Below are 27,139 nucleotides of genomic sequence, written 5' to 3' on the forward strand. Positions count from 1 at the left end.
CAGATTTATATTAAAATATACACCAAGCCAGTTTGCCATAATCACATAATGTAGTTTTCAACTTCTTGCCCAGCATAGGACTGAGGTTTCCTGTGAATCTGGAAATATTTTCTACAGTTTACTAGTCTTGATCTCCCTTTAAAACTAAAGAGTGCTCTGTTACTAACAGAACAGAAAAAATTCTGAAATTCATTTAAATTTTATTTTCACAATTTAATTTTCAATTTCAATTTGTTTATGCCTCGTGGGGACTAAGACTTCACTTGGAACAGATTTATAATAAACTATAAAAGGCAATCTATCTAGACAGAAAAGCTTTGGATGAAATGAAATGTAGATACTGAACTACTAATTATACGAAAATACAGTAAAGGAGAAACCACTTTACTAGCGGGGTTAACCTGAGAATTACAGGACCTGGGGAGACAAGATGACCACAGTACTGATTCAACAGGTAAGCAAGATTTCAAATAGGAGAAGACATTTGGGTTTTAACTTAAAAAGAAGAAAGGAAAGTTTACAGGTGCAAACTTAGAAAATGAAGTGATATAAAGAACTCCCAATGTTATCAGTAAATATAATAACCTAAGAGGCTATTACTGTTGATTATGTAACTTCTCTTTAAATCTAACCAGAAACTCTCATTAAAAAATTGGGACTCAGATTAGAATCTATTATGATACACTAATGGCCTGAGATATTTATTTTGTGCCTCATCTTCACTTGTAAAATGAAAGGCTCAGAGGAACCAAAAGGTCCCTTCCAGTGAGGACCTTCAATGTCCTGTTTCTATGTAGGAAAATAACCAAAAAGAACAAATAACACCATAACCAAACTAGCATAACTTAAGGAATGCCAGAAAAATCTAATAATCGCTTAAGACTGGAGTCTTGACACCACACGGCTCTATGATCCGAAGGCTACAGAGTTCTACCTGAGCTGGTAAGGCACACATTTTAAGAGTTAAAACAAAAAGCTGATTTCTTTGAGATCAATCTATTTCAATTTTTCCGTATATGCTAAAAAAAAAAAAAAGAAAAAAAAAATGACATAAATGCCAGGTTTAATATATTTCCAAGATTTGGTCAAGCTTGTTCACTGTATTATTCGAAATTCTGAATCCTTAATAGATTTCATCCGCTTACTCTAACAACAGAAAGCTAAGCATTTTCTAGTGTTACTCTGAATGATGCCAAGCTAAGCTTTCAACTGCGTGCAGAAATTGAGTAGGAAAGTGTGCCCTCAAATCGCGTGAGAACCGGTTTCAGTAAGTCTCAATATGTGATGTCACTAACCCTCAAGTATGCAGGAAGACAGGTTTTATCAGAAGGGGCCAGCCTGCTCTCAGAACAACCTCACTTCACTAGCCATGCTGGCAATGAAGACAAGAAATAGAGATGTGATGCCAACCTCTTAATACTATGATCAATGTACCTCGTTATCCTTTAAGTTGAGGAGTGTTCGATCCCAGAGACACTCCCAGAGACACGTGTTTCAAACATGGAAAATGTTACTTTGTCAAAATTCAAACTTAACATAGGAAATAATAAAAAAAAACAACCAGGCTGTATGTCCCCTCTTAAAAATACAGTAACTACTGAGATGCCTGGCTGGCTCAGTCAGTGGAGCGTGTGACTCTTGATCAAGGGGTTGTGATCAAGCCCCGTGTTGAGTGTAGAGATTACTTAAAAAAAATAAAATCTTAAAAATAAACAGAATAAATACTGAAGCATGATTCCAAAGAATTCTTCCTCCATCTTTAAATCCTGGACACCTGATAGCCAATTTCTAACATCATTAAAACTCGAGGCCTTTTTAAAGAGGAAAACCAAAACACCCTGGAGCAGGATAATGAACATCAGTGTTGTGGAGAAATTGCTTTCTAATATAGAAAGTAGTTCCCGAACAGGTGGAAAAAAGAAATCTTACCACTAACCTGATTTTGTAAAGCAACTTTTTAGCTGCTGTACTAGACTTTTCACAGAAGTCAGGGGTAATTATGGCTGGAAACAGAATACCTTAGCATCTAAGTTTATCTTTCTCTTAAAGGTTTTTTATTTTTTATTGTCAAGTATTCTGCAGCACAAATACACTACTTTGTTCCATCGCAAACATTGCTGACTAGTTCCAAAGAATCTTTCCAAGAGAACTCTTACTAATTGAGACTACCTAAAACAAAACAGTTTCAAAAAGTGAGCCATAAATAGGACAATGTGATCATTTCAGGAAAGATACTCAGAAATTCAGTGGCAGCTAAGACCCCCCTTCCCCCCAAGCAGAAGACCAGTGAAGACAGTATAATGGTATAATGCCAATAGCACAGGTCGAAGATCTGGCTTTGTCACTTTACTTACTACCCTAACAAACTCATTTTACCACTTCTGGGCCTGTTTTCTTTTTCTCACTTAATGGGATAAGCTACAATTAGAGATTTCTATTTCTATTTATTAAGCTCTAAAATGTTACGTTTTACAACCCCACAGATACCTGATCAAAAAGGTTCAATAAAAATATGCAACCTATTTTCCTACTGTGGGAAACACTCAACAGAGCCAGAGCCTCACTTTCATCTTTAGTCTTTCTAGTCTTTCCCAAATTTTTCTTGTCTACCCTAAAGTCATCACAAAGTCCCTCCCCACTAAATCTAAGGAGCAATTATTATTATCCTATCTCTTGGAAAATATCCAAGTACTGTAATTGCGCAAAAATCTAAGCTCAAATGGTACTCTAAAATGAACACTGTGGAAGTCTATCATTAATTTGACATGTAAAGAAATATACTTTTAATAAACTTAAACATCTGAGGAACTTCTCCACAACCATACCCACTGTATACCTAGGAATGGCATCAGGTTACCTAAACAGCAAATTAAGTCACTAAAACTTTGACATGTAACCCTAATTTACAAAGTAGCGTCTAACCAACCTTTTAGTCATTGGCGATTGCCATCGCTTTCCCATTTGCATCCTGAGAGCAGTGGAGAAAAACAAAGGTCAAGAATTCCATTCACCAAATTATTTACTTCAATGGAGTTAAGTATCACTAATGAAGATTCATTTTTTTTTTTTTACATGTTCAAAGATATTCAGAAGTTAATGCTATGATTTAACTGATCTAGTCATGCAGACATATGACATGGTGGTACAAAACTTAACACCTCATTACTAGTGGTAACCACCAAATAAAGCAAAGAAAAATTCCAAAACCTCCCAAATCTGACCACCTCCTTCTAGGAGCCCTTGAAATGAAGGAATTAACCAATTTCTAAAATAAACCTGTAGCCCATCCCATAAGTTACGAAGTTTCATCACAACTACACAGAACACCAGTGAAGACTACTGAAGAAAAGACATTACCGAGGGGAAGTCTCTTTCTGGCGCTTTCGAGGTGATGGAGAGGCACTCCGGGAAGGGGAATGTCTCCGCCGCCTGCCTACCTCACCATTCTTCACATGGGACCTTTTGGGTCGCTCATCTTCTGAGGAAGAAGAGGAGCCAGAATCTATAATTACACAATAAAGAAAAAACCACATTACACCTATGCTTAAGAGTCTGCCCACATTTTCTGAATCTAAGTAGATAGGAGTGTCCAAATTAGCAAGTTAAGTCCCTAATATAGCGAGCACGTATGTAAGCCATCAGTTCTAAACAAAGGTTACTATCAATATATGGTCAATGACTTGAAAGCCAAGCATAAACATATATTATTATACAATTATATAAATCATTCCCATAGCACACTCCAACAAGACATAAGCGTCCCTTAAGAATCTAGTGATCTGCCAAATAACTAAGCTTAAAAAGCATTTCAAGTGGGGCACCTGGGTGGCTCAGTCAGTTGAGCATCTGATTCTTGATTTTGGCTCAGGTCATGATCTCATGGTTTGTGAGTTCAAGTCCTGCCATCGGGGATCTCTCTGCTTGGGATTCTCTCTCTCCCTCTCCCCCACTCTTTGTGCTCTCTCAAAATTAACAAACATTAAAAAAAGCACTTCAAGCAATTACTTGTTTCTTTTACTTTAAGCACTTATTTTTAATTTTTAATGTTTATTCATTTTTGAGAGAGAGAGAGACATAGTGTGAGTGGGGGAGGGGCAGAGAGAGAGGGAGACACAGAATCTGAAGCAGGCTCCAGGCTCTGAGTTGTCAGCACAGAACCTGACACGGGGCTCGAACCCATGAACTGTGAGATCATGACCTGAGCTGATGTTGGATACTTAACCAACTGAGCCACCCAGGTGCCCTGAGCACTTATTTAAAAAAAAAAAATTTTTTTTTAAGGCACTTTTAAAGCTACTGAAAGTCATCTTAGGGTCTGAAGAACTTATTTCCACATCCCTAGCACTTATCATACAAACAAAAAAAAATGTATGTAACAAGCCTTTCCTTACAGGCCTGGTAGCAAACGTCCAAGACTGCAAAGAGAAAAACCCAACTGTTTGCACAGGGTTTCCTGAACTTAAAATAACAATTATTCCCAAATATCAAAACTTACATTTAAAGTAAAGTCCCAAGCACCAAAAAACACCCAAGACCTACATGCATTTTAAAACCTTTCTATGATTAACTTCATGTTAAAAGAACTGCAAAAGCTCTATGGCTTTTAACAGACCCAATGCTGCTGTGGGGTGTTTTTGTCTCTATCTTATAATTGAAAAGCAAAAATAGCACATCTAGACTTGGTCACAAAGACCCACTGAGCTAATATAATTAATTTTTATTAATTAAATAACAAATATTATTTACTCAATTATTTACAAAATACACACAGAAAAACCCAGAAACAACCTACATCTCTAAGTAGGTGACTGACTCAATAAATCATAGTATGTTATTATAATAAAAAAAGTTTTGGTGATTTAAAAAATTAGATCTATGAACAGGGAAAAATATCTCTATTAAGTTAAAAAGGGAGACAACATAATCTAAAGTTTGAGCTTACGTAATTTTTTTGTTGTTTTGTTTTTTGCCTATTTTTTTAAATGTTTATTTTTGAAGAGAGACAGAGTGTGAGTGGGGGAGGGGCAGAGAGAGAGAGGGAGACACAGAATCCAAAGCAGGCTCCGAGCTCTGACCTGTCAGCCCAGAGCTGATGTGGGGCTTGAACCCCCAAACTGTGAGATCATGACCTGAGCCGAAGTTGGGTCGCTTAACCGATTGAGCCACCCAGGTGCCCGTTTTTTGCCAATTAAAACCACAGATCCGCATACGTGGCACAGAAAATTTCTGAACGAAGACTTTAGGGAGGGGCACCTGGGTGGCTCAGTCAGTTGAGCGTCTGACTCTTAATTTCAGCTCAGGTCGTGATCTCGAGGTTCATGGGTTCGAGCCCTGCCTCACCCTCTGTGCTGACAACGTAGAGCCTACTTTGGATCCTCTGTTGGCCCTGTCTCTGCCCCATTTACGCAGCATGCAGGCGTACTCTCTCTCTCAAAAATAAACAAACATTAAAAAAAAAAAAAAAGCTTTAAGGAGTAACACTAGAGATTGGGAAAAGAAATCCACTTTTCCTGGGCACCTGGGTGGCTCAGTTGGTCAAGCATCTGACTTCAGCTCAGGTCATGATCTTACAGTTTGTGGGTATGAGCCCCACATTGGGCTCTGTGCTGACAGCTTAAAGCCTGAAGCCTGCTTTGAATTCTGTGTCTCCCTCTCTCTCTGCCCCTTCCTTGCTCATGCTCTGTCTCTATCTCTCAAAAATAAATAAAAATGTTTAAAAACATTAAAAAAAAAATCTACTTTCCCAAATTTTATATCTCTGTTTTTACTTTTGTACTATAAAGATCTACTATGTTCATAACAACTTAAAAGAAAATTAAACTTTAAGACTGAAAACTAAAAACCAAAAACTAATACTTCCTCCCCTTAAAGAGATTTCCATGTAAGCACGTATTTTTCCTAAGTACACTCACTACACTGATGGATATTTATATTTTAAGTAGTTTTCATCAGGAAATACAGGTAGAAAACAGATGAATCCATGTCCATACCAGATGAAGACTGCTGGTTCTGTCGTCTGTACTGACGTCTCTGCTGCACAGAATCTGCTGCAGCCATTTTGCCACCTTTATCTTCTTCTGAAAGATGGATGCATTTAGAAAAGTGTTTCTTTAGTTACACATACAGAACACGTAACATACTTGAAATGGAAAATGGTCTCTTAAACTTTTATCCGATTGGGTCAAGCAATACAACCACACACACACACACACACACTTTTTAACAACAACCACAAAAAGCTTAAAATCCCAATTTAAAATGCTGACTTTAGGGGTGCCTGGGTGGTTGAACATCCAACTTTGGCTCAGGTCATGATCTCATGGCCTGTGGGTTCGAGCCTGTCTGGCTTTGTGCTGACAGCTCAGAGCCTGGAGACTGCTTCGAATTCTGTGTCTCCCCATCTCTGTCCCTCCCCCACTCACTCTCTCTCTCTCTCTCTCTCTCAAAAATAAACATTAAAAATACAAACAAATAAGTAAAAATAAATAAAAAGCTGACTTTAAACTATGTTCACTAAATATAATAAAAATAAACTTATTTACTATAGGTCAAGTTAAGCACTAAGAACTTTATAAGCATTATTTCAGTTAATTGTCAAAAGCCTAAAGGATGGTACTGTTACCTGCATTTCAGATTTAAGAAATGAGACTCAAATAAATTAAGTAATTAAACAAAAAAAGTAGTTAAGTAGTGGGGCACCTGGGTGGCTCTGTGGGTTAAGCCTCCGACTTCGGCTCAGGTCATGATCTCACGGTTTGTGAGTTCAAGACCCATGTCAGGCTCTGTGCTGACAGCTCAGAGCCTGGAGCCTGCTTCGGACTCTGTGTCTCCTTCTCTCTCTGCCCCTCCCCAACTTGTGCTCTTTCTCTCTATATCTCTCAAAAAATAAATAAATGTAAAAAAATAAAATTAAAAAAAAAAAAGTAGTTAAGTAGTGAAGCTGGGGATTCAACCCAGGTTGGTCTGACTTCAGAACCATAGCTCTTAACCACTAAGTCATATTCTATAATTAATCTTTAACCAGAGGGGCTGACCAAATGTGCAAAAAAGTATAATTCGGCTCAAACAAAAAAACACACGAAAACTTACCCGATTCAGATAACTCTACTTTTCTAGGCTTAGGTGCTGGTGAAGGGGACTCTCTTTTCTCAGTACCTTTGTGTTTTGTCACTAAAAATAATGAGAAAAAAAACCACCTTACATATAAGGAATAGCAAAACAACAAAAAACAAAGCTACCTCACAAGACACTGTCTTAATGGCAGAAAGACTATTCTTATAAAGAATTTATTGCTAATTACATAATTCCACAAGACCTTGTCATTATCTCAACACTACCTGAAGGGAAGCAAGCATTTTTAGACGTTTGGTGAAAAGCTTAAAAGGTTCCGTAATGATTTTTGAATCTTAAGATTCTCCCAAGAGAAATGCCAGTTAAGAGAAATCAGGAGTTGCTGTTTCTCAGCAACAAAAGCTCTGCATAGAAGATCTGTGTAACCTTCAACTCAATAAACCTCTGGGTTCCACCCCACAACCTAAATCACATGCGCTCAACTACACAGGCCCCATCAGCACAAGAGCTTTCAAGCATCTGCTATAGGTGGGTTCAGAAAAGTAGTAAAAAATGATACATGGTTAAGAAATAAGATTTGATGAAATCTTCAGAGAAAGAAATTTGTTCCGGAGAAGAGGTAGGAGTTGGCTACCAAGAGACTAAAGACTCTATGTAGAAATACAACCTTCATAATAGCATGAGGGATTTAAACTACCTATAAAAAAAGTAAGCCCTCACAATAACAAAAATAATTAAACACTATGGCTGAAGGATTCTTGCCAAAGTTTACAAAGGGGGGAGGGGGCAGGAGCTCTGAAATATACCTAAGGTAGTAAGAGAGCTGTGAGCACCTTATAAGTAACCCAACCTCTCTTTTCCAAGTTGCATGGAAAATTATTATGCAACAATCTTTTGTATGCTTGCTGTATTAAGCAGTTGTTGCTGTTGCTAGTAATACCACCTCCCCCCACCCCCCCAGCCCAATTTACAAGAGGAGAAATGTGAGGCTTAAAAAGCAGTAACTTCAACCACAGTCACATAGATAATTAAAGTGAACTAGGATCTGAACCCAAGACTCTATTTCTAGAGCATAGGCTTTAATTTCCACCAATTTATAATTTCTGCCCTATTTATAATATCCGTCCACGCCTTCAACTAAAATCAAAAGTATACACAGATATAACCAGTAAGCTTACCACAGATTAACCTGAAATATCATTTGAGAGCATCCTGCTAAAAACTAAATTTGAAGACAGATATGATCCCCTAAGGACCCTCATATCTGTTCTGTTTGACTAAAGCAATTACCATGGGATGTTGACCTAGAATGCAAATACATTTCATTTAACACTCTTCTTCAGAATGCTGTAAAGGCTTAGTCTAAGGGGCAGTAACTTAGAGAGCTAGTGATCTAAAACAGAAAGCTCATCTTTGCTAAAGTACTGAAACTAAAGAATTTACCACAATACTTCAAAAATGATCTGCATTTTACTAATTATTCTAACTAGTGTTTTGGACAAACTACTGGATTGGGTAAAAAATGGTTAATATCTAATCAGTTATCATGAAATATAGCAGCAAGGGGTGCTTAAGTGGCTCAGTCAAGGCATCTGACTCTTGATTTCAGATCATGATCTCATGGTTCGAGAGTTCGAGACCCATGGTCAGGCTCTGTGCTGGCAATGTGGAGCCTGCTTGAGATTCTCTCTCTCCGTCTCTCTCTGCCCCTCCCTGCTCACTCGCTCTCCATCTAAATAAATAAACTTAAAACAATATTTAAAAAGGGGGTGCCTGGGTGGCTCAGTTGGTTAAGTGTCCCGACTTTGGCTCAGGTCATGATCCTGCAGTTCACAAGTTCGAGCCCCATGTTGGGCTTTGTGATGACAGCTTGGAACCTGGAGCCTGCTCCAAATTCTGTGTCTCTCACTATCTCTGCCCTTCCCCCGCTCGCGCGTGTGTGCATGTGTGTGTGCGCGCTCTCTTGCAAAAATAAACATAAAAAAACTATTAAAAAATACTTTAAAAACCACAGAAGCAAAAGTGTACTCAAAACGTGTATTTTAACAAATTCAAAGAATAAAATACACATGCTTTTAAATAAAACTTTTAAGGACTTGAGGCTATTTTTCTGGTCTGTATTCTCCACTTCAAAGTGTCAGTTAATCTTCAATTCTTGAAAAATTATTAGAGGCATCCAGTTACTTATACCCCCCCCCCCATGTCTAAGTTACTTCCTAAAAGAACTGGGTTCTAAAATGTGTTTAGAAGCTGTCTAAATGTCAGAATGCATTTTCCCCTATGATACACTAAAAATGTGGTTATATCTGCAAGATAGTTGGCAAATGCCAACTGAATAAACACCACTGAACTAGAACATACACATTTTTCCCCCACAGAAATACACATTTGGAGTTTTACCTTGATCCAATCTCTTTAGCTAATGGTTTAAAGTCTATTATCAATATATTCATACCATTAAAATAAGTATCTATTATATATGCCTACTCTGGCTTAATATGACTGAATCATTGCATTATTAACATAGTTAATGTTTCATCAGAGTTTGTTGATCTAAAGAAGATCTGATAGTTTATTATGTTAATGTTTTATTTTTAGAATTCAAGGGGCAAAATCATTCTAGCATAAAGTCAGAAATCTTCTAAGTCAACTGTAAAACCAGAACTTTTAAGTTTACTTCAATAGTCCTATTAATTATTAATCTCCCAGACTTGTCCAAAAGATCACTTGTAAAGTTACTGTTACTAGAACTGGTAAAATAATTTTGTCTGCAGAATACAGTTTATATGGCTAAATGGATCTCATCCTAAAGTCACAATAGATATAGATCCTCTGTAAACATATTTCATTAAATATCTCACTGATTTCAACATACTGCTTTATGTACTAAGATAATGCCAGTTTAACTAACATGCCACTGATTACAAAATGCTTCCTGAAGACCCTTTCGGATGAGAATGTACAATGTACTCCACAAATTATTCACCTTTAAATTCCCGAAAATACTTTGCCTGCCTCCCTCCCACTCCATTTGCTCAATATTAAAAGTCCCGATTGGTAACTACTACAGTAAAATCTATTATATTTCAATGGTGTCACTGATCTTATAAGCAGTGGAGTGTTGCAAGAAAGGAATTTCTGAAATCATCCTACCAGGTACAGAATCTAAAGTTAAAGTTGCACCTTGCCCTCCATCTCCCCACTCCAGACATCAAAACAAGCTTTTTGAGGTAGGAAAGCTGGGCAAAGTATACATTTTTCAACTGGGAAATGAGAACCCAAATTTTAGACCTGGCTGGTTGACTCTGACCAAATCGCTTAACCTGAGAACCTGTTTCTTGATGACAATCTCAAAAATCTGTTCTACCTCTGAAATTTCATCACAGGGGACTGGGATCATTTTACCATAAAAAGTTACCTCCAAGTAGTCAGAGCCAAATTCAGCTTAAGGACACGAGGCAGTCTCTGACTCTACTGCCCACAGTGCCTTTCTTTGGTTGTGTTTTGTTTGCACATGGAAGACCTGCCCCAGAATCCAAAGGAACATAACTAGCTCTTCATCTTCACCAGGACTTATTTTATTTCTCTCCAACGTGCGTATCTACCATGAATTTTTTTTTTTTTTTTAAAGTACTGGCCCACTCCCTTGACAATGTATCAGGACACAAGAGGTTAGTGCCTATGCCCTCTGCAAAAAGTGAACTCTTACCTACTTTAACAAAGACTCAATCCTCCCGTTCAGATACTTTTATTACTCTTTGGCTATATCATACCTTGCTATGTTTTTTGCAAAGGAACAGGTGTGAACTTTATAATACTTTTTCACTAGAGAGCTTTCTGGCTCCAAAGGAAGGACAAAAAAATATGCAGAAGTACAAATACTTAACATACTGGACACAGTTGCTAGAAACCACTGAAATTTTCCTATTTGTCATACTTGTCAAAAAGGTACGAACTGAAGGTAATACGGGACACGAGGTTATGAAAATAAGTGATCCTAAGGCCCCCTCCCATACTTAAATTAGGTCTAAACCTGGAAGACTCAAATGTTTTTCTGTTCTTATCCAGGTGTCCGTCTAGGTCTAAAGAGCCAAAGCAACAAAAATGACCACAGAATAATTAATTACCCAATTAAGATTCAGAAAATAATCTACACATTACTTGTTATAGGTGACAGCATTACCTGCCAGTCCCCCTGTCACTCTGCTAGCTTGTCTATACCTCAATGTCAAAATTTTGCCCATCCCCATTTTCTTTGTTCTAACCTGAAAATTTAGATGTGATCAGAGCAAGCCCAGTATATATTAACCTACAGGCTGCTTCTTAAAAATCAATTACTACAGCAGCTTTTAGGATTTCCCCTGCCCCACTACTCACCCTTCAGGCTATCATCTCAGCCCTCAGCACCAGAGGCCCAATTCAGAGAGATCCTACCGCCTTTCTCCATGTGTATTTAACCCAAAGGAACAAACCCCAATACACCACAACCTTCACTCAGACTAATACGGCATTCTACTTGCCTGGCCAGATCACAGATCATAAATTCCTCAGAAATCAATCTGCAGAATAAAGCAAGGACAACACTCAGAAGAACCCTGCCTGGAGCCTAAATTAAAAAACAAATAGGCTTTTAAGGGGACACCATGTTCTTCCCTAGCGAGCACAATGTGGCCAAGAAAGAACTCAAACAGAATATGGAGTCCTCAAATAAGATATCAAACAAAAAAATCTTCAGGGGAAAAAAATTAACTGGTCTCATAGTAATAAAATGATCCCTTATCATGACAACAGGGACTTTGATAAGCTCCCCCAACTCAGCCCACGGCTGCTAATGAATGTATTTCTCCACCTACCCAATGCCAAAGGCAACTGCTAAAAACAAGTTTACACATAAACTCTGTTTCAACAAACCCCAAGAACTTAAAGAGGAAAGGGTGAAAAGCAAATTTACAAAGAATATCACATGCAAATATTGCGGCTGGTAATGTATTTCTCCACTTACTCAATGCCAGAGGGCAACTGCTAAAAACAAGTTTACACGTAAACTCTGCTTCAACAAACCCCAAGAACTCAACAAACCCCAAGAACTCAAAGAGGAAAGAAAAGGTGAAAAGCAAATTTACAAAGAATATCACCCACAAATATTACCCAGCTCCTTCTTACCGTGAAGGGGGAAGGGGCAGGAGCGACAACTGACTAGGCACTTTGTAGCCAAACAGAGAAAGAACGAACATACACTGTTTTTGTGTGTTTGATTTTTACCTTTACCTGAAGTTCTCCCTGGAGAAACAGAAACACGACTTTTTCTTGTACGGTTTGACTGTTGGGGTGTTGGGGAATGACGAGTTTTTGGCGGTGGAGTTGCTGGAGGTGATGGCCTATGCCTTCGCCTCGGAGGACTTGCTGAAGGAGATAACCTACGAGTTTTCCGAGGGGGGCTGGATGTCCTCTTAGGAGGCTTCTTTGGCGGTGACCGGGAACGAGACGAAGAAGATGACGAACTACTTCCAGACAAGGACGCTGATGAACGCCTTCTTCTGTGGAATAAAGGATTCACGTTCGTTAACCGCATACTTGTCAAAAACGACCTTACAGGTATGTACAGTTTACACAAAAAACAGCTATTTTTATCCAACTTTTGAGTTTATGTAGCTAAGCACATAATTAAGTTTAAAAAAAAAAATGGGAAACAAAACCATGACCTAGGACAGGAAACAGCTAGTTCTGAGACTAAATATGAATAACTTATTCTGATGAATGCTTCTGTTTGAGTTGTCTGTCCAGTTATAAAATATGTCATGTTGAAAGCTATAATACAGTAACTAGCCAGTCTCTTTCTTCCTTAGGAATGGTATCATTGTTTGGAGTTTGCATACAAAATTTGGGTGGCGAAGTATTTTCCGTTTAAGAGCACAAAGTCAAACAACCTTTAGGCTGTGTTTTTAAAAAAAGATGTGCAGCAGTTAGGAATTCATTTAGCTACATAAACTTAGAAGCAGGGGCCTCTCGAATTCTGCGGCAAAAACTGTGGTAAGTTCTGTTGCAATTATGTGTACCTGCAGAATTCACCTTTGGCAGAAGAATTCCTGAGAACCTGAAAAAAAGAAACCCTACCTTAAGTGTGAGATAAAAGCTGGCTGAAAGGGAATCTTACACAATCTGCAAAATATTTTGACTGCTAAATGGCTCAGTAAGCACAATTAAAACACGCTGTTTGCAAAACTCCAATATAAGAAATAGCTGTTTCCGCTAATCTCGTACTAGAGAGCACCGGCATTAATTTTCTCCTAGAAAAGAATATAACCAATTTTAGAAAAGTGGGATGCCTAATCAACTGACCATTTACATCATCAGTCTCATTTATCAGCAGTAACATCAAGTCTATCATTTTTAGCAGTAGTCATAAAGAGTTCACAACAACCACCTCCTCCCCCCAAATATTTTCTTTTAAAACAATATGGGACTCCGAAAAACCCGACTACAGAAACAAACAACTATGGACCTTATTATTTCCCCCTTTTCTCCAAGTGGATTCATTTTCCCGCAAATAACTTAAAGACTCAAACACAAAAAACTTCTGTGCTAACTATAATCTGAAACGCAATCATCATAGCTCTTTCCAAGGAGGTCAAGAAGGCAGAAAACTCTATCGGTGCACCAAACCTCTACTTTGGGCAGATTTAGCAACAATCTTTTTGTTAAAAGGGATAGACCCAAATGTTCTGCCTTATGCCAATTTTAAAACGACTCTTTAAAAAAGAACATTGGTACTGACAGGGTTAGTTTTCTGACTGATCTCTTCAAAAATGACTAGATGCCAAACTGCTAAAAATGGCTATATCCATGGAATAGGATTATGGGTAATTTTCAACTTATTTGTTTGAAATTTTATAAGCACTCATTTCTGTAATGGGAAAAAAACACTTCAAACAAAAATGTAATGCAAATAGGTTATTCTAATATTGGTGAAAGTAGCTTACTGGCTCTGTAGTTATCTGCTTTTTAGAAGCCAGTGATAATTTAAATCCAAGGAAAGTGGGAGGGCCGCAGATTCCCTCATTGCTAGGAGATCTGGGTGGGGTCTCAAAGGGTAAAAGTTAACGTCAAGTATCAGTAAAATGTGAATTTCTTGTTTCCCACCCCCAACACTGCACTAGCGTGGTTTTTGCGACATAATTAAACCTCAAATGAGAGGCTCTTTAGGCATCACCTCGTAACACTCCTGAGCTTTCTTCAGGGGAACACAAATACAAACATGAGCCTAAAGCTAACACGTGCTGCATTTTCATATACTGACACTTCCAAATAAAAAAAAAAAAAAAAAAAGAAGGAGGAGGAGGAAAAGAAAATAAAGGAAAAAGTATAAGAAAAAAGAAAACCCTCACCGTCTCACTGGAGATCTACTTCTTCTATGCCTGGGTGGAGGTGGCATTCGTCTTGGTGGAGTTCTTCTTCGAGGAGATGGCCGCCTTCTCGGGCTTGGCCGCCTTCTCGGGGAGTATGATCTGCCATGACAAACAGAATTAGGGCCTGAATAAACAAGAACAAGGAACGAAGTCCCTGAGACGGCTTTCTTAACACCTACATTTTAAAAACCGACTTCAAAGGATTCGATTTTCCATTTATGTAGAGATTTTTATGGCAAAGAGTGTGCACACAAATTTCTACAGCACACAAAAGTGACCTCAAATTCTCTCTGTAGGTCCAAAGAATAACATTTGTACTAATTAAATGCTCTCTACTGCTCTGAAATTATCTACCTAATTCCACTCAGCAGAGGAGCACATAAAACCTAAGATCTATGTCACTCCTACAGCCCTAACTCACCTTGATCGGGATCTATGACGCCGTCTAGGTCGAGTATGAGAAGGAGAGCGAGACCGTGTCCGGGATCTTGATTTGGAACGTGACCGAGATCTTGGTCGGGTCTTCTCCTTCTCCTTTTCTTTTTTGGAATTCTTCTCTGGAGAAGGTTCTTTAGGCTCTGGTACAGGTTCAGGTTTGGGAACTTTCAGGATGTCACTGTAGAAACAAAATGTTGATGCAATATGGTTATTTCTCTTTTTAAGATGGTGCCAAAATCCATGAGGACTTCTCCCCAGCTCCAAAAGATATATACACATCAGTGAAAGCCAAAATGCAACTAACAATTCTAACCACATACATTCTTAAGGGTACAAAGTTGTCCACAATACTGGCGAAAAAAGCAAGTTACAGGATATAAGATATCTGAAACAATACAACCAACAATAGCAGTGGTCACCTTTGGGGCATTTCACTTTTTAAAATTTTTTTGGTGTTTTTATCTTCGAGACAGAGAGCTGAGAGCATGAACTGGGGAGGGGCAGAGACAGGAACAAAAGCAGGCTCGGCGATGACAGCACAGAGCCCCACACGGGGCTCGAACTCACAAACCCTCAAACTGTGAGATCATGACCTGAGCTGAAGTCAGACGCTTAGCCAACTGAGCCACCCAGGTGCCCTTGGGGCATTTTATTTACACTCTCCTACAGAATCTGAATCTGTCAACAAGCTGATCTTATGATTTAAAAAATACAAAAGGGAAATAACCAAGTAATTTTATGTTTGTAACTCAGAATTATACTGGCAGTTAGCAACAGCCTAAAATTCTTATTTATAAATAAATTTTTATCTACTTGCCTAGTAGAAGTGGCCTCTTGTACTGAAGGTTCTTTTACTTTCACTGATGGTTCTGGGAGCTCTGGAGTTTTTTCCTTCTTTTCTGGAGCAGGGGAAGGACTCCGGCTCTTGGTTCTGTGGCGGGGAGACCGAGAATGACTGCGCTTTCTCTCTCTCCTGACAGGGGAAGATCGTCTTCTAGGGGAAGGAGATCTGGATTTGCGTCTAGGATAAAAGCAATTTTTTTCAGGTTTGTGTCTAGGATAAAAGCAATTTTTTTCAGGTTTTTGAATAATGTTGGTTGGGGGAGAGGGTCAAGGGCAAAGTGAGAAATTAATCTTTTTAATTATACCACTGTTCTTTATAGGTGAGAGATTCCTTATGAAAAGAAGATATCCTGTCATATTTACTTAATATGGGAAGGGCCAAAAGAAAACCAGAAAGGTAAGCAAACAAAAGGTAACAACACTGTCTGGTATACCAGTTATAAGAGGAAAGCTTTGACCTGGAACTCTAGATTTAGATTCTTAATCATTCCCAGAGATGAAGAGACCAAAGACCAACTTTTCAGAGGAAGAGAATGCTTAAAAGTAAAGAGATATTCCCTAACAACAAATCCAAAAAAAACCCAACAAAACAAGAGTTGGGGTGCAGACAGATCCCACCATAGAGTTTGTCAGGTAATCTAGGTATTCCAGAAAAATGACTAGTGCAATTAATGTGCTCTTTGGAAGAAAAAAGAAACATGTCATATTTGCATAGCCTTTTAGGAAAAGGAGAAGTCCCCTTTCCTTTTCAATAATAGTTTCCCTAACGTAAAAGTAAAACAGCAGACCTGGTTCATCAATAGCCTAGTTACCACTGTGATGTGCTTAACACTAGAAATAATACTGCTTCCCTAATAAGGAGGTTTTAATACCAAATACACAAATTAAAATGGATAAAGAAATTACCTCTGCCCTTTAATTCCAGAAGATTTGTGAAAAAATTAGCAGAACTCTAAAAATGAAAACCCTAGTAGAATTCTCACCTTTCACCACAAATACAGTAGAAGCTGAGTCATGGGTTTAAAAATGGAAACCTAACCATAGTCTCATTGGAAGGAAGAAGAAAACAAATAAATGATCTGTTTTGGGTTCAATACAACCATCTAAGAAAAGCAGAACAGGGCATTAGAGAAGTATAACGTGAATGGCTAATGGGTACAGATTTCTAATTAAAAGGAAAGAAAAAGAACTGGAGAAGATTAAAATAATTAAATGCTATATTTAAAGAAAAGCAATATGGAAAGCAAGTCTAGATTCTGATTTAGAAATTGACAGTTGTACAATTCACCAAGATTTAAGAGACAATTATTATAGTCCAATGATCTGCCTCAAACAAAACTTTAATATTTTGGGCCAGAGACCAGCCTTAGTTCATCATGAAAACTACATGATGGAAGAAATTCTGAATAGTGCTGGTAGCTTCCTTTTTAACTGTGTAACTTTCTACACACAGAATACTATCTGAAGTATTTGTAAAACATATGCATCCGTTACATTATACCTTCTTGGGCTCCGAGACCTCTCCCTTTTTTCTCTGCTGCTTTCTTTTTCTTCCTTATCCCTCTTATCCTTGTCTTCATCTTGCTTTTTCATAGATGCCAACTTTTCTTGTTCAATCTGCAAAGATCAAGTTTTCAAAGAAACATAGCTGAACATCTGAGATCACTAAACAAATTGAGGAAGACTTTGCACCTCTGATAAACACCAATGCCGTATAAATCATTTCATCAGCCTCCTGCTTTTCAACAAGACTATTCTCGCTGAAAATTAATCCCTACCAGCTGAATGAAAGAGAATAGTTATTTTCAAGTTTACTTAAAAAAATAATTTTCATGTTCAACTTATTCTTTTGTGATTTAACATACACTGCCCATACGAAGAAGCCATGCTTACACTTTTACACTGTTACTAAAGTTCAATTTTCTTAAGCTAGAAGTACTCACGTTAAAAAAAATGTACACACACACACACATCTGACTCTGGGAAAATGACATCTTAAACTTCAACTTCAGTGTTTGGATTAGGGTTGGGGAGAAGGAGTGGAGAACCAAAACTGAATGTCCAAATATATTACAGCAAAGCAAAACAACATGCTAATCCTAGCCAGGTCACATAAGATTTAAAGTGTGTTAGCAGTCTGGATACCATGCCCTCAAATCAACATTACAAAACAGAAAGGCTATTACTTGTCTTTGTTTTATTTCTTCTTTCTTCAGTTCTAGAAAAGCAGAAGGGATTCCAGCGATGTTTTCTTGTGCACTTAAGAGCAGGGGCCACAGTTCTCCCATAAATTCTCTAGCATTTTTTCCATTCAAAAACCCAGTCAGGTTGATTTGCATCATTTTGGAGTCTGGATTCTGCAAAAAGACATGACAGGAAGAGAAACAGGTTACTTCAAAACAGGCCAACCAACCAACCTAAAACTCATATAAATTAGTATTTTTTAAGTCTACCATAGGGGCTTAAATACATATATATATTCTTTACTACTTAAAAAATAGTTTTCTCTAATAGCTTCTCAGCAATATAATCTCTAGCACAGATTACCAAATTCTCTCTCACTCTACCAAAAGCATCAGAGCAGCCTGTTAATCCTTTGTGGATTTCGTAAGTATTTTTAGACTATGTGGCTGTTAGTGGGCCTTACATTTATTAACTTTAAAAACCATCATGAACATCCACAAATTCCTGCATTTACTAACAAGGAAAGTGTTTGCTTGCCTGGAAATTTTCCCCCAATGAGAAACTGGAAAAGTACATAAACTATTCACTTCTCTACCACTATAAGATAGATTTCTATAAAGTATCTACCGTCCAGTTATGAAAACTAACAAGTTATGCATGCACTCTGTAACTTTTGAAGACTAAGCTGAAAGCCTGACTTCTACATAAGGAAAATCTACTATAACAATGCCTCGAATTCTCAACTGTCCACAAAGGGCTAAGAGGTCAAGTTTTCTCAAAAATAACTGGGTTTTTAAATGCTAAATCTGTTGGTCAAGCAACAAGGTCCATATAACAAGCACAGCTCAATAGCACAAAGCAAGTACAGATTCCAGGTGTCTTCAGTTTCTTCTTGGAACCTTGGGGGTTTGGAATCGCCAAGTCCCCTGTAGAGAAAGATGTTCCCTTGGCTTGCTTCCGACTCCCTACTGCAACTCAACCACCTTGAGTTTAATGTTATATCATTTATCTAAATTGCAAAAGACGAACAAGCAATAATGAGTACACAACCACAAAAAAAGAAAAGATTGTTTAAAAAAGTTCTAAACTTTAATCTCATGCTCACTACAAGGGGAATACTACCAGATACTTAGGTTTTAAAAATGCACTAAAATACAAATCAGTAAAGCATTTCTCCAATAAAATCTATCTTTAATCATCATTTTAAAAAGTTTTCCCATGTTCCTGGTTTTCTAAGTAAAATGTATACATTTTAAAAGCAGTGCTTTCTTAAAATTAATCTTTAAAAATATTCACAACAAAATGTAATTACCAAATTATTTTTAAAATAGAAATACCTTATCAGTTGAAATGCCAACTGTTCTGTCAAAACACAAGGGCGAACTCTTTGGGAAAAGGATTAACGTAAAGGTAAATTCACATTGGTATATTTGCCAAAAGGTCATATGGTATATCTTACTATCCTTTGGGTTGTTGCGGCAAAATAACAAACTATCTTATGATAAAATCGTTTTTAAACATCAGTTCTATCATCATCTCATATTATCTCACGTATGAAGAAAGGAATGATTATATTAACTGGTTCTAATAATGCTGCCAATTTATTTCAGCCTGAAGTTTAAGCATAATGTAAACAAAAAGCCTGTGCCTAAAATGTTAATCGATGACTAGCTGACATGCAGCTACAACTAAAGACTTCAGTTACTTGATTATTTTAAAAACAATATCCAATCAAATCAGAATTGCCCCTCATGCTTCACATAAACGTCCATCTCATAATAGTATTTTTAAAGAGCAGTGTATAGATTTACCCAATTGCTCTTTCCTGTTTGTGTTTTTGTTGTTGTTGTTGTTGATGTTCGGCCACTTTACACAACTCACCTCCAAACACACACTGCATCATCAAGGGAGTTGGGTCAGAGCGACATTGGGACACTCACTCTGCTGTGACCTAATAAGGTGATGGTGCTATACTTCAGACGCAAGGAATAACTTCCATTTTGGTTCAGGCCTTTTAAATCATAAATCACATTATCATTAGAAAATTGCTGTCAAAGTAACTTAACATGTAACAGCAAAATTACAAACAATAAGTTTGATTTTTCACCTGTGTAGCTTTCAAAACTATGTACCTTCACTAAACTTCCAGCCTTAATAGTTGTTTACAAAGTGAATTCTTTTCACAACAAACATTGTAAAACAACCCTCCTATATTTGCACTCCATAGAAAAATTCAGTTTCCATAGATTCACAAAATTATGTCACATATTCAGAAATAAGAGCCATTTGTGTATTATTACCTTCACTTCCAGCTGGTTGAATATAAACTCAATCACAACATCATCTTCAAACCCAAGGATTTCCGTTACTCGTTTTGTTATCCAAGGCTTTATAACCTCCAAATTTACTTTGCTCATATCCACCTGATAAAGCATACAAGAAATGACTGAGTACAGGGTTCACAATCCTAAAAGAAAGCTCACTGAAGAGTTTTGCCCAACAAAATTCCTTTTAACCTATGAAATTTTTTTGGTGTGACACGCTACAATATGGCTCATTCTTATGTGGCTGTGCTATTCTGTGTTGTTGTTGCTAAAATGTGGAAAATGTTTAACAGTCCCAGAATGAACCAACTGTGCTATAAAGGTGCAAAAACAGTTTTATCTAGAAGAATACCTTTTTTTCTAGGCATTCTGCAAATTTCAGCTGCTTCAGTAACTTCTTCTGTTTGTTGCTGAACCGATTATCCTGTTCTGCACTTGTTCCCTGTGGGAAGAGAAACACATTTTAATTAAGAGTTCAAAGTTAAATTCCTGATTTTTGTCAGTTAATCATGGCCATGACCTTTACAGTAGAAATAGGGTAAAGACCACAGCTAATATTCACACCACAGCTAATATTCATAGGTGCAGAATGCATACTTTTTTCCCAATGAAGCTGACATTTTAAAAATTTGACTGTATTTAAAAATTACAAAACATAAACTTGTTGTAACAGGTCAATATGGCAATATTGCATAAAGCTAGCACCTCCCCCATAACCAAGTTAAGTTTGATGTGTATCTTTTTACACCTTTTTCTATGTTAAAAGACATTTAAGGCTTTTTTGTGTAAATAAGAACACACTGAAATATTTACTATACTTAATATACTTCCAAACAACACCATTAAATTTCATCCTCTTCTGAAAACCAGTAGCATGCTTGCAAATTATGGTCATGCCTATGAACAAGCGGAAAAGGAAAAAGAAAACACCCTGGGACTGTATGTTGGTTTTCATAACTTTGAGAACATGGAATCTGTTACAGGTCTACCCTAATAATTAACTTAATTTCAGCAATAAATTTGGAAAAATGAGAGCTTACAAATACTACATGAGATTATCAAGTGATCACTAGTTAATCTGCATTTTCTCATTCCAAGTGGACCAAATAAAAAAATAACTGGCTATGTGATGTGAAATCTACTGATTGGTTCACGGAGTTGGCCACTGTCCCTTGGAAAGTGATCGGGAAAATTTTGTTTAGGAAGGTAAAGAACCTGGATTAGAATCCCAATTCTGCCACTACTTAAGCCACATGACTCAAAGCCCATTACTTAACCTCTTTTACAATGCTTTCTTACTTGCTAAAATCTACTTTGCAGGGCCGTATAACTCAAAATAATATATGTAAAGTAACTGGCATGTGCCAGAAGTTCAACAAATGAAAGCCATCATTTTGATCTTAAATGAAAAATTCAGTTTACTATCTTGTTGGCAGTGTACTAAAAAGTAATTGCCCTAAATTCTTGCAACTCAGTTTAAATCCAGTCAACTCCTTGAAGAAATTATAGGTAGTATATAACTCCCCCTCCTTTCGTCCAGGTTTTTAGTAACACCAAAAGCAAACTTTGTTTTAAAATTTATCAACCACTAGGGTGCCTGGGTGGTTAAGCGTCCGACTTTGGCTCAGGTAGTGACGGTCCATGAGTTCAAGCCTCACATTGGGGGGCGGGGGGCTGTGCTGTCAGTTCCGAGCCTGGAGGCTGCTTTGGATTGTGTCTCCCTCTCTCTTTGCCCCTCCCCCACTCAGGCTCTCTCTCAAAAAATGGACAAACGTTAAAAAAAAAAATTTTTTTATTTATGAACCACCTTGTTCTTTTTCTGTTGGAACTCCTTTCCACTAAAGTTCATAACAACAAGAAAAAAAAATCAAAATAGGCTTTTGTGTCAAAATATTACATTGGATCACAGGAAATATTGAGTACTTACTACAAAATACTTTTATGAAAATTAGAAAATAGAGTTCATTAACAGCATGAAAATGTGGTAAGTACTCTCAATTCAAACTATCATTATGGAAATAACTGCAGTTATCCTTCGCACAACTTAAGAAGTCAAATAACTGGCTGGGAATAATACTGCAACTTTTGATGAAAAACTCATCGGCACATTTAAAGCCAATTCAAGAATCTCAACGTCGGCTTCAGAGTGTCCAGAGTTATGCTCTCTCAAGTCCTGGTCTTCCCCTCTTTCAACTTTCCCTTTAAAAACATGCAAACTGCGTTATTATACGCCCCAGGGAGTAGCGAGGCGCAACGTATGTTACACAAAGTATGGATTCTGACCAAAACCACCGGTCTCTATAGGGTCGGTTCGGCACTGAAAAGCATTTGCAAACTCTAGTCCTATCAGTGTCACTTCCCATCCATCTAGGTCTCTCCTAGGTACTCGTTTCCTACAGAAGCGGAATACGGGGCAAACAGGCCCTGCAGTACCAGCCGGATAAAGTCTGGGCCCTGAGCACCAACTTCGACGAGGTAGCTCCCCCGCCCGCAGGTGCTGGGAGCGTGGCCCTGGGACAATCTAGGTAGGTAAGGGGCCCCTTTTCTCCAGCGGACTTCAAAAGAAAGAAACAAACGGGGGTGGGGGGTGGGGGGTGGGGAGCGGCGTGCGGGAGGGAGAGGGGCTCTACCCCGTGCCCCTGCCTCCATACACGTGCACACTTTTTGTTGCACCCGCTGCCCTTAGAGTCTCAGATTCAAACGTTCCAACGGCGTATTATCTGAGTTCCCCTCCCTAAAGGGATATCAAATTGGGCGGGAGTTCCCGCGAACTCTGACCCCGCGCCTTCGCGAAGACTTAGGACCAGGAGGGACGACGGGGGAGGGGGTGGTTGGCGCCGCTCTCGAGAGAGAAGCCGCTGAACGCCGTTTCCTGTCCTCTCCTCTCTCTAACGCGCTCTCCTGGGGCGGTACCCCTAGCCCGTACTCTCCAGAATCCTCCCGCCGCCAGTCACCTCAGGGCTTCCCTCCGGCCTCCCCCCAGGGACTTCCTCCTCGCGGCCCAACTAGGCCCCAGGACCCGGCGGCGCGCGCGGCTCGGCCTGCAGGCCCCACTAGGCAGGCGAGCGCCGAGGTACGGCTCTGGCCCATTCCCGCCGCCATTTTCCGGCGACCGTCGCTGCCGCGTAGGGGGGACGATCCCGGAGGAGGAGACTGCGCAGGGGCGCACCGGTCTCCGCCGCAGGGCAGGGGGGAGCGTCCGCCGGCACGGAGGGCCGTCAGGATCTTCGAAGCCTCCCCTCGGTGGCCACACCGTCCCGAGTTTAGGCCTCCTGTCGGGCCTCACCGATGAGGCCCTCACCTCACCCCAGATCCCCGCGCTTCTACTTACGCGGAAGAATCCCGCGTCCATCTTGCTGCCTCGCTCGGAGATCGCTCCCTATCCCAAGATACACCGCGCCGCCGCGACGGAGGGCGGGACCGGCAGGGAAAGCCGAGCGCCGGGACGCAGTGCGCGCCGTTCCACCCGCCCCTTCGGCCGACACGAGGCCGCGCCTGCTCAGTGCGGGGAGCAGCCGCCACGCGTGCGCATGCGCGCCCAAGGGGCGAGCCGCTGCCGGACTCCGAGACTCCCGAGTAGCCAGGCCGGGGAGGAGAGTCTCGCGACCGCAGCCAATAAGAACGAGAGAAAAAGAGAGAGAGAGGGAGACAGAGAAAGAGGGAGAGAGAGAGTTGGGTAGCCCCGCCCTGCGAATCCTTTTGTGGTACTGGATCAGCCTTGTTCGCGCAGCGCCACTTGACCCATCCTTCGACCCGTAGTGGAGGAGGCCTCCCGCCCTGGGGGCTCCATGGAGCGATTGAAGAGAAAGGCTGTTACCTCAGAGTGACGCGGGCGGCGCGGCCCGCGCGCGGAAGAGAAGCCTGCCGGCCTCTCCTGTCATCCTGAAAGTTGTGATTGTGTTGGTTTTACGAGTCCACGGGTGACTAAGATCGGCTCTAACGTGGTGGAGCTGTGTAGTGTGAATGAAGTCCGCCCCGTGGCCCCGGTCTCCTGGGCTTCCAACCCTGGTCGGCGCACACCTGCCTCGTTTTGGGAGCTGGCCGAAAATGCAAACGCCCGTCGGAGGAGTTTCGGCTCCGGCCGCCCGGTAACCACGCCGACGGGCAGGAAGCGGACGAGAGCGCCCGGGCCCGGGGCTGCGGGTCGGGCAGGGCTCCGCCGGCTCGCCGCCCAGCGCGGGAAGGCGCGTGTCCCTCTGGCCATATTTTATAAAGTTAGCTCTCCCTGCGCGCTCACGCTCTCCTTGCCCGCCCTGCCATGGCTCGCATCACGCCCCGAACCGTGTGGATGTCGTTCCCGCGGCTCTGAATACGAGTTCTGTGCTAACAAAAGTCGAGCTCAGGCTCCTCTCCCGGTCTTCCCGCTGGTACAGGCAGCTTCCTGCTTGGCATTTCCACTTGGAGACATCCCCAACTTAACGTGTCCCGGAACCGAACCCCTGATGCCCACCCTTCTCTCCCCCTCACTCCTCACGCACCCCAGAAAACCGACCTGCCCTTCCCAAGGTCCCCCCGCCTCCGTAGATGGCAACATCTTTCCTGTGTTGAGGCCACGAGCCTTGGTGTTACTCCCGACTTCTCTTTCACCCCACTTCCAGACTGCCGGGAAACCCACTCAGCTATGATCCTGGCTCGAGGTGCCGTCATCTTTTGCCCGAACCTCCGCACCGGCTTCCTAACTGGTCTCCCTTCTTCTACCCTTGTCACTGAGCATCTTTTCTAAATGCAGCAGTCAGAGTGATCCTATTAGAAACCCTTAGTCATGTCGCTCTTAAGCCCCAAACCTCCCCAAAGTCCCTCATTTTTCTCAGAACAAAGGTTAAAATCCTACCTGATGGCTCCCCTATTTCTGTGATCCTCTTCCTGGGGCCCTAACACTGCTCACTGCTTGAACTTTCTAAAAGCTTGCTATTGCCTCACAACCTTTGCACTGGTTGTAACTTCTGCCTAGAACGCTCTACCATCAGATATCTACTTGGTAAATTTCAGGGTTTTACTCAAGTATCACCTAGTCAATGAGGTCTACCTTGACTATCCTCCTGGAAATTGCTTACACACTCTCCAGAACCCTGATGCCTCTAATCTACTTTGCTTTTTCCCATAGCTTTTACCATCCTGTAATATTTATTTACCTATCTTTAATGTTTATTGTGTGTTCCCCACACTAGAACGTAAACTCCTTAAAGTCAGGGCATTTGTCTTTCTTGCTCACTGATGCGTCCCTAGCACCTAGGACAATGTCTGGCAGGTCGTAGAGGCTCAATAAGATTTACTTTTTAAACTTTTTGTTAATGTTTATTTATTTTTGAGAGAAGGAGACAGACCATGAGCAGAATAGGGCAGAGAGAGACAGAGACAGAATCGGATGCAGGCTCTGAGCTCTCAGCACAGAGCCGGATGTGGGGGCTGGAACCCATGAGTCATTAAATCATGACCTGAGCCAAAGTCAGATGTTTAACCCACTGAGCCACCCAGGCACCCCTGCATAAAATTTATTGAATGAATGACAGCATTGTCAAAGCATCAAAGATGGGGAGCTAACTGGCTTCCACAGAACAAGCCAGTTGACCAGTTGGAACTATGAAATCTCACTGTGATCTGTGGTTCTGATCAGTCATTGTGTTTTATCTTTACTGTCTCTGCTCTTGTGCTGCCAATCCCATAAATGTTGCTTTCTTACAGTCCTGCCATTGACCCTTTTTACTTTTTACTCAGCAAAGATGACCTATCTGTCTTCTCTTGGTTCCATGACCATTTCATCTTCCAAGCCTATATATTTGAGACAAATTTCTGCCCCAGACCCATATGTGCAACTTCTTGTTGACATTCACTTGGGACGTCCTATAGGTACCTCACACTCAACATGTCCCAAAATGTCTTCATCTTCTTTTACTTGCCTCAACCCTTTTTTTCCCCCATTTTTCAATGAATGAGCCTACCTTTCTATCTGTCATCATTCATACTCTTCAGACTCCTGCCTTTTCATTTCTGTTGCTCTCCTTCTTGCCCCATTGCCTCTTTAATTTGGATTACTGTCTGGGCCATTGCAGCCACAACCTATTAAGATTTCCCCTCCCTTCAGAGTTGATGTCTCCACCCTATATTGAGAGTGATTTTCTAAGGTAATAGTCTTAATCCTTTCACCCTTCAATTTGAAAACCTTTCTGTGGCTCCCTATTGTCCTCTAGATAAAGCCCAAGCTAGTTACTGTGGCCTACAAAACCCTTTATGATTTGTTTATTGCTCCCTTCTTCAGACTCATCACATGGACCAATCCTCTTCCTGGCCACATCCTTCACTTCTAAGCTGCAGCCACACTGAACTACAGATGTGGTCTAATTACGAACAGGTTAGGTTTCAAAAGTCAGTTTCTTGTCTGTATGTTGGTAAATCTAAAGTTACTAGGAGGTGACTCATATCACTTCCTCAAACGAGCCTTTTCTGACCAGCCTTCTGAAAATAGCTGAACCCTCTCCCCACTCACTCTATCATACCTGGCTTTATTTTTTCTTCATAGCAATTAATAGTATCTGACATTGTTATCTATTTTGTTTACATGCTTACCGTTTTGCCCCCATTAAAAAAAAGAAGAAGAAACTATGAGTTTCTTGTTCACCATCAAAGCCTTAGTGTCTAGAAGAGTATCTGCCACATTCTTAGAGCTCAGTAAATATTTGGTGAATAAATGCATGAGTAAGAGTCAGGACCAGTAACGACAGGCATTTCTACCAATGAGTGAGTCTGTTCTTTGAAATAGTAACCTTTGATTCTATAAGGGGAGTCCACATTGAAAACTCTGCTGAGGCAAATAAGCCTTCTCCCAGAAGGTGCAGTGTAGAAGTACTTGGCAGTGAAGGTATTTGCAGACACTAT

The 27,139-nt window shown here is 40.2% G+C and overlaps 1 protein-coding gene across 5 annotated transcripts in view; it reads right to left on the bottom strand.

Annotated features, from left to right (window-relative positions):
- Positions 1-23,700, bottom strand: part of SRRM1 (serine and arginine repetitive matrix 1) — a 31,744-nt gene extending 8,044 nt beyond the window's left edge. The window contains exons 1-13 of one of the 5 annotated variants that reach the window (XM_047083229.1): positions 23,598-23,700; positions 20,619-20,708; positions 20,243-20,365; positions 17,945-18,115; positions 17,260-17,375; positions 15,733-15,936; positions 14,899-15,093; positions 14,457-14,576; positions 12,334-12,608; positions 7,090-7,170; positions 5,991-6,074; positions 3,358-3,502; positions 2,927-2,968 (exon numbers count right to left, since the gene is read on the bottom strand). In XM_047083229.1, coding sequence (XP_046939185.1) covers positions 2,927-2,968; positions 3,358-3,502; positions 5,991-6,074; positions 7,090-7,170; positions 12,334-12,608; positions 14,457-14,576; positions 14,899-15,093; positions 15,733-15,936; positions 17,260-17,375; positions 17,945-18,115; positions 20,243-20,365; positions 20,619-20,708; positions 23,598-23,618 — 1,667 coding nt within the window. In that variant the 5' untranslated portion in view covers positions 23,619-23,700. Of the gene's footprint in view, positions 1-2,926; positions 2,969-3,357; positions 3,503-5,990; positions 6,078-7,089; positions 7,171-12,333; positions 12,609-14,456; positions 14,577-14,898; positions 15,094-15,732; positions 15,937-17,259; positions 17,376-17,944; positions 18,116-19,823; positions 19,954-20,242; positions 20,366-20,618; positions 20,709-23,597 lie in introns of those variants that run through there. The other 4 variants (XM_047083228.1, XM_047083226.1, XM_047083225.1 and 1 more) reach the window with 4 other exon arrangements.
- Positions 23,701-27,139: the final 3,439 nt, after the last annotated feature.

Source organism: Lynx rufus, unplaced genomic scaffold (genome assembly GCF_022079265.1).
Source record: "Lynx rufus isolate CCGP_SWC_20201006 ecotype Redwood Valley unplaced genomic scaffold, mLynRuf1.p SCAF_2, whole genome shotgun sequence".
Taxonomy (NCBI): domain Eukaryota; kingdom Metazoa; phylum Chordata; class Mammalia; order Carnivora; family Felidae; genus Lynx; species Lynx rufus.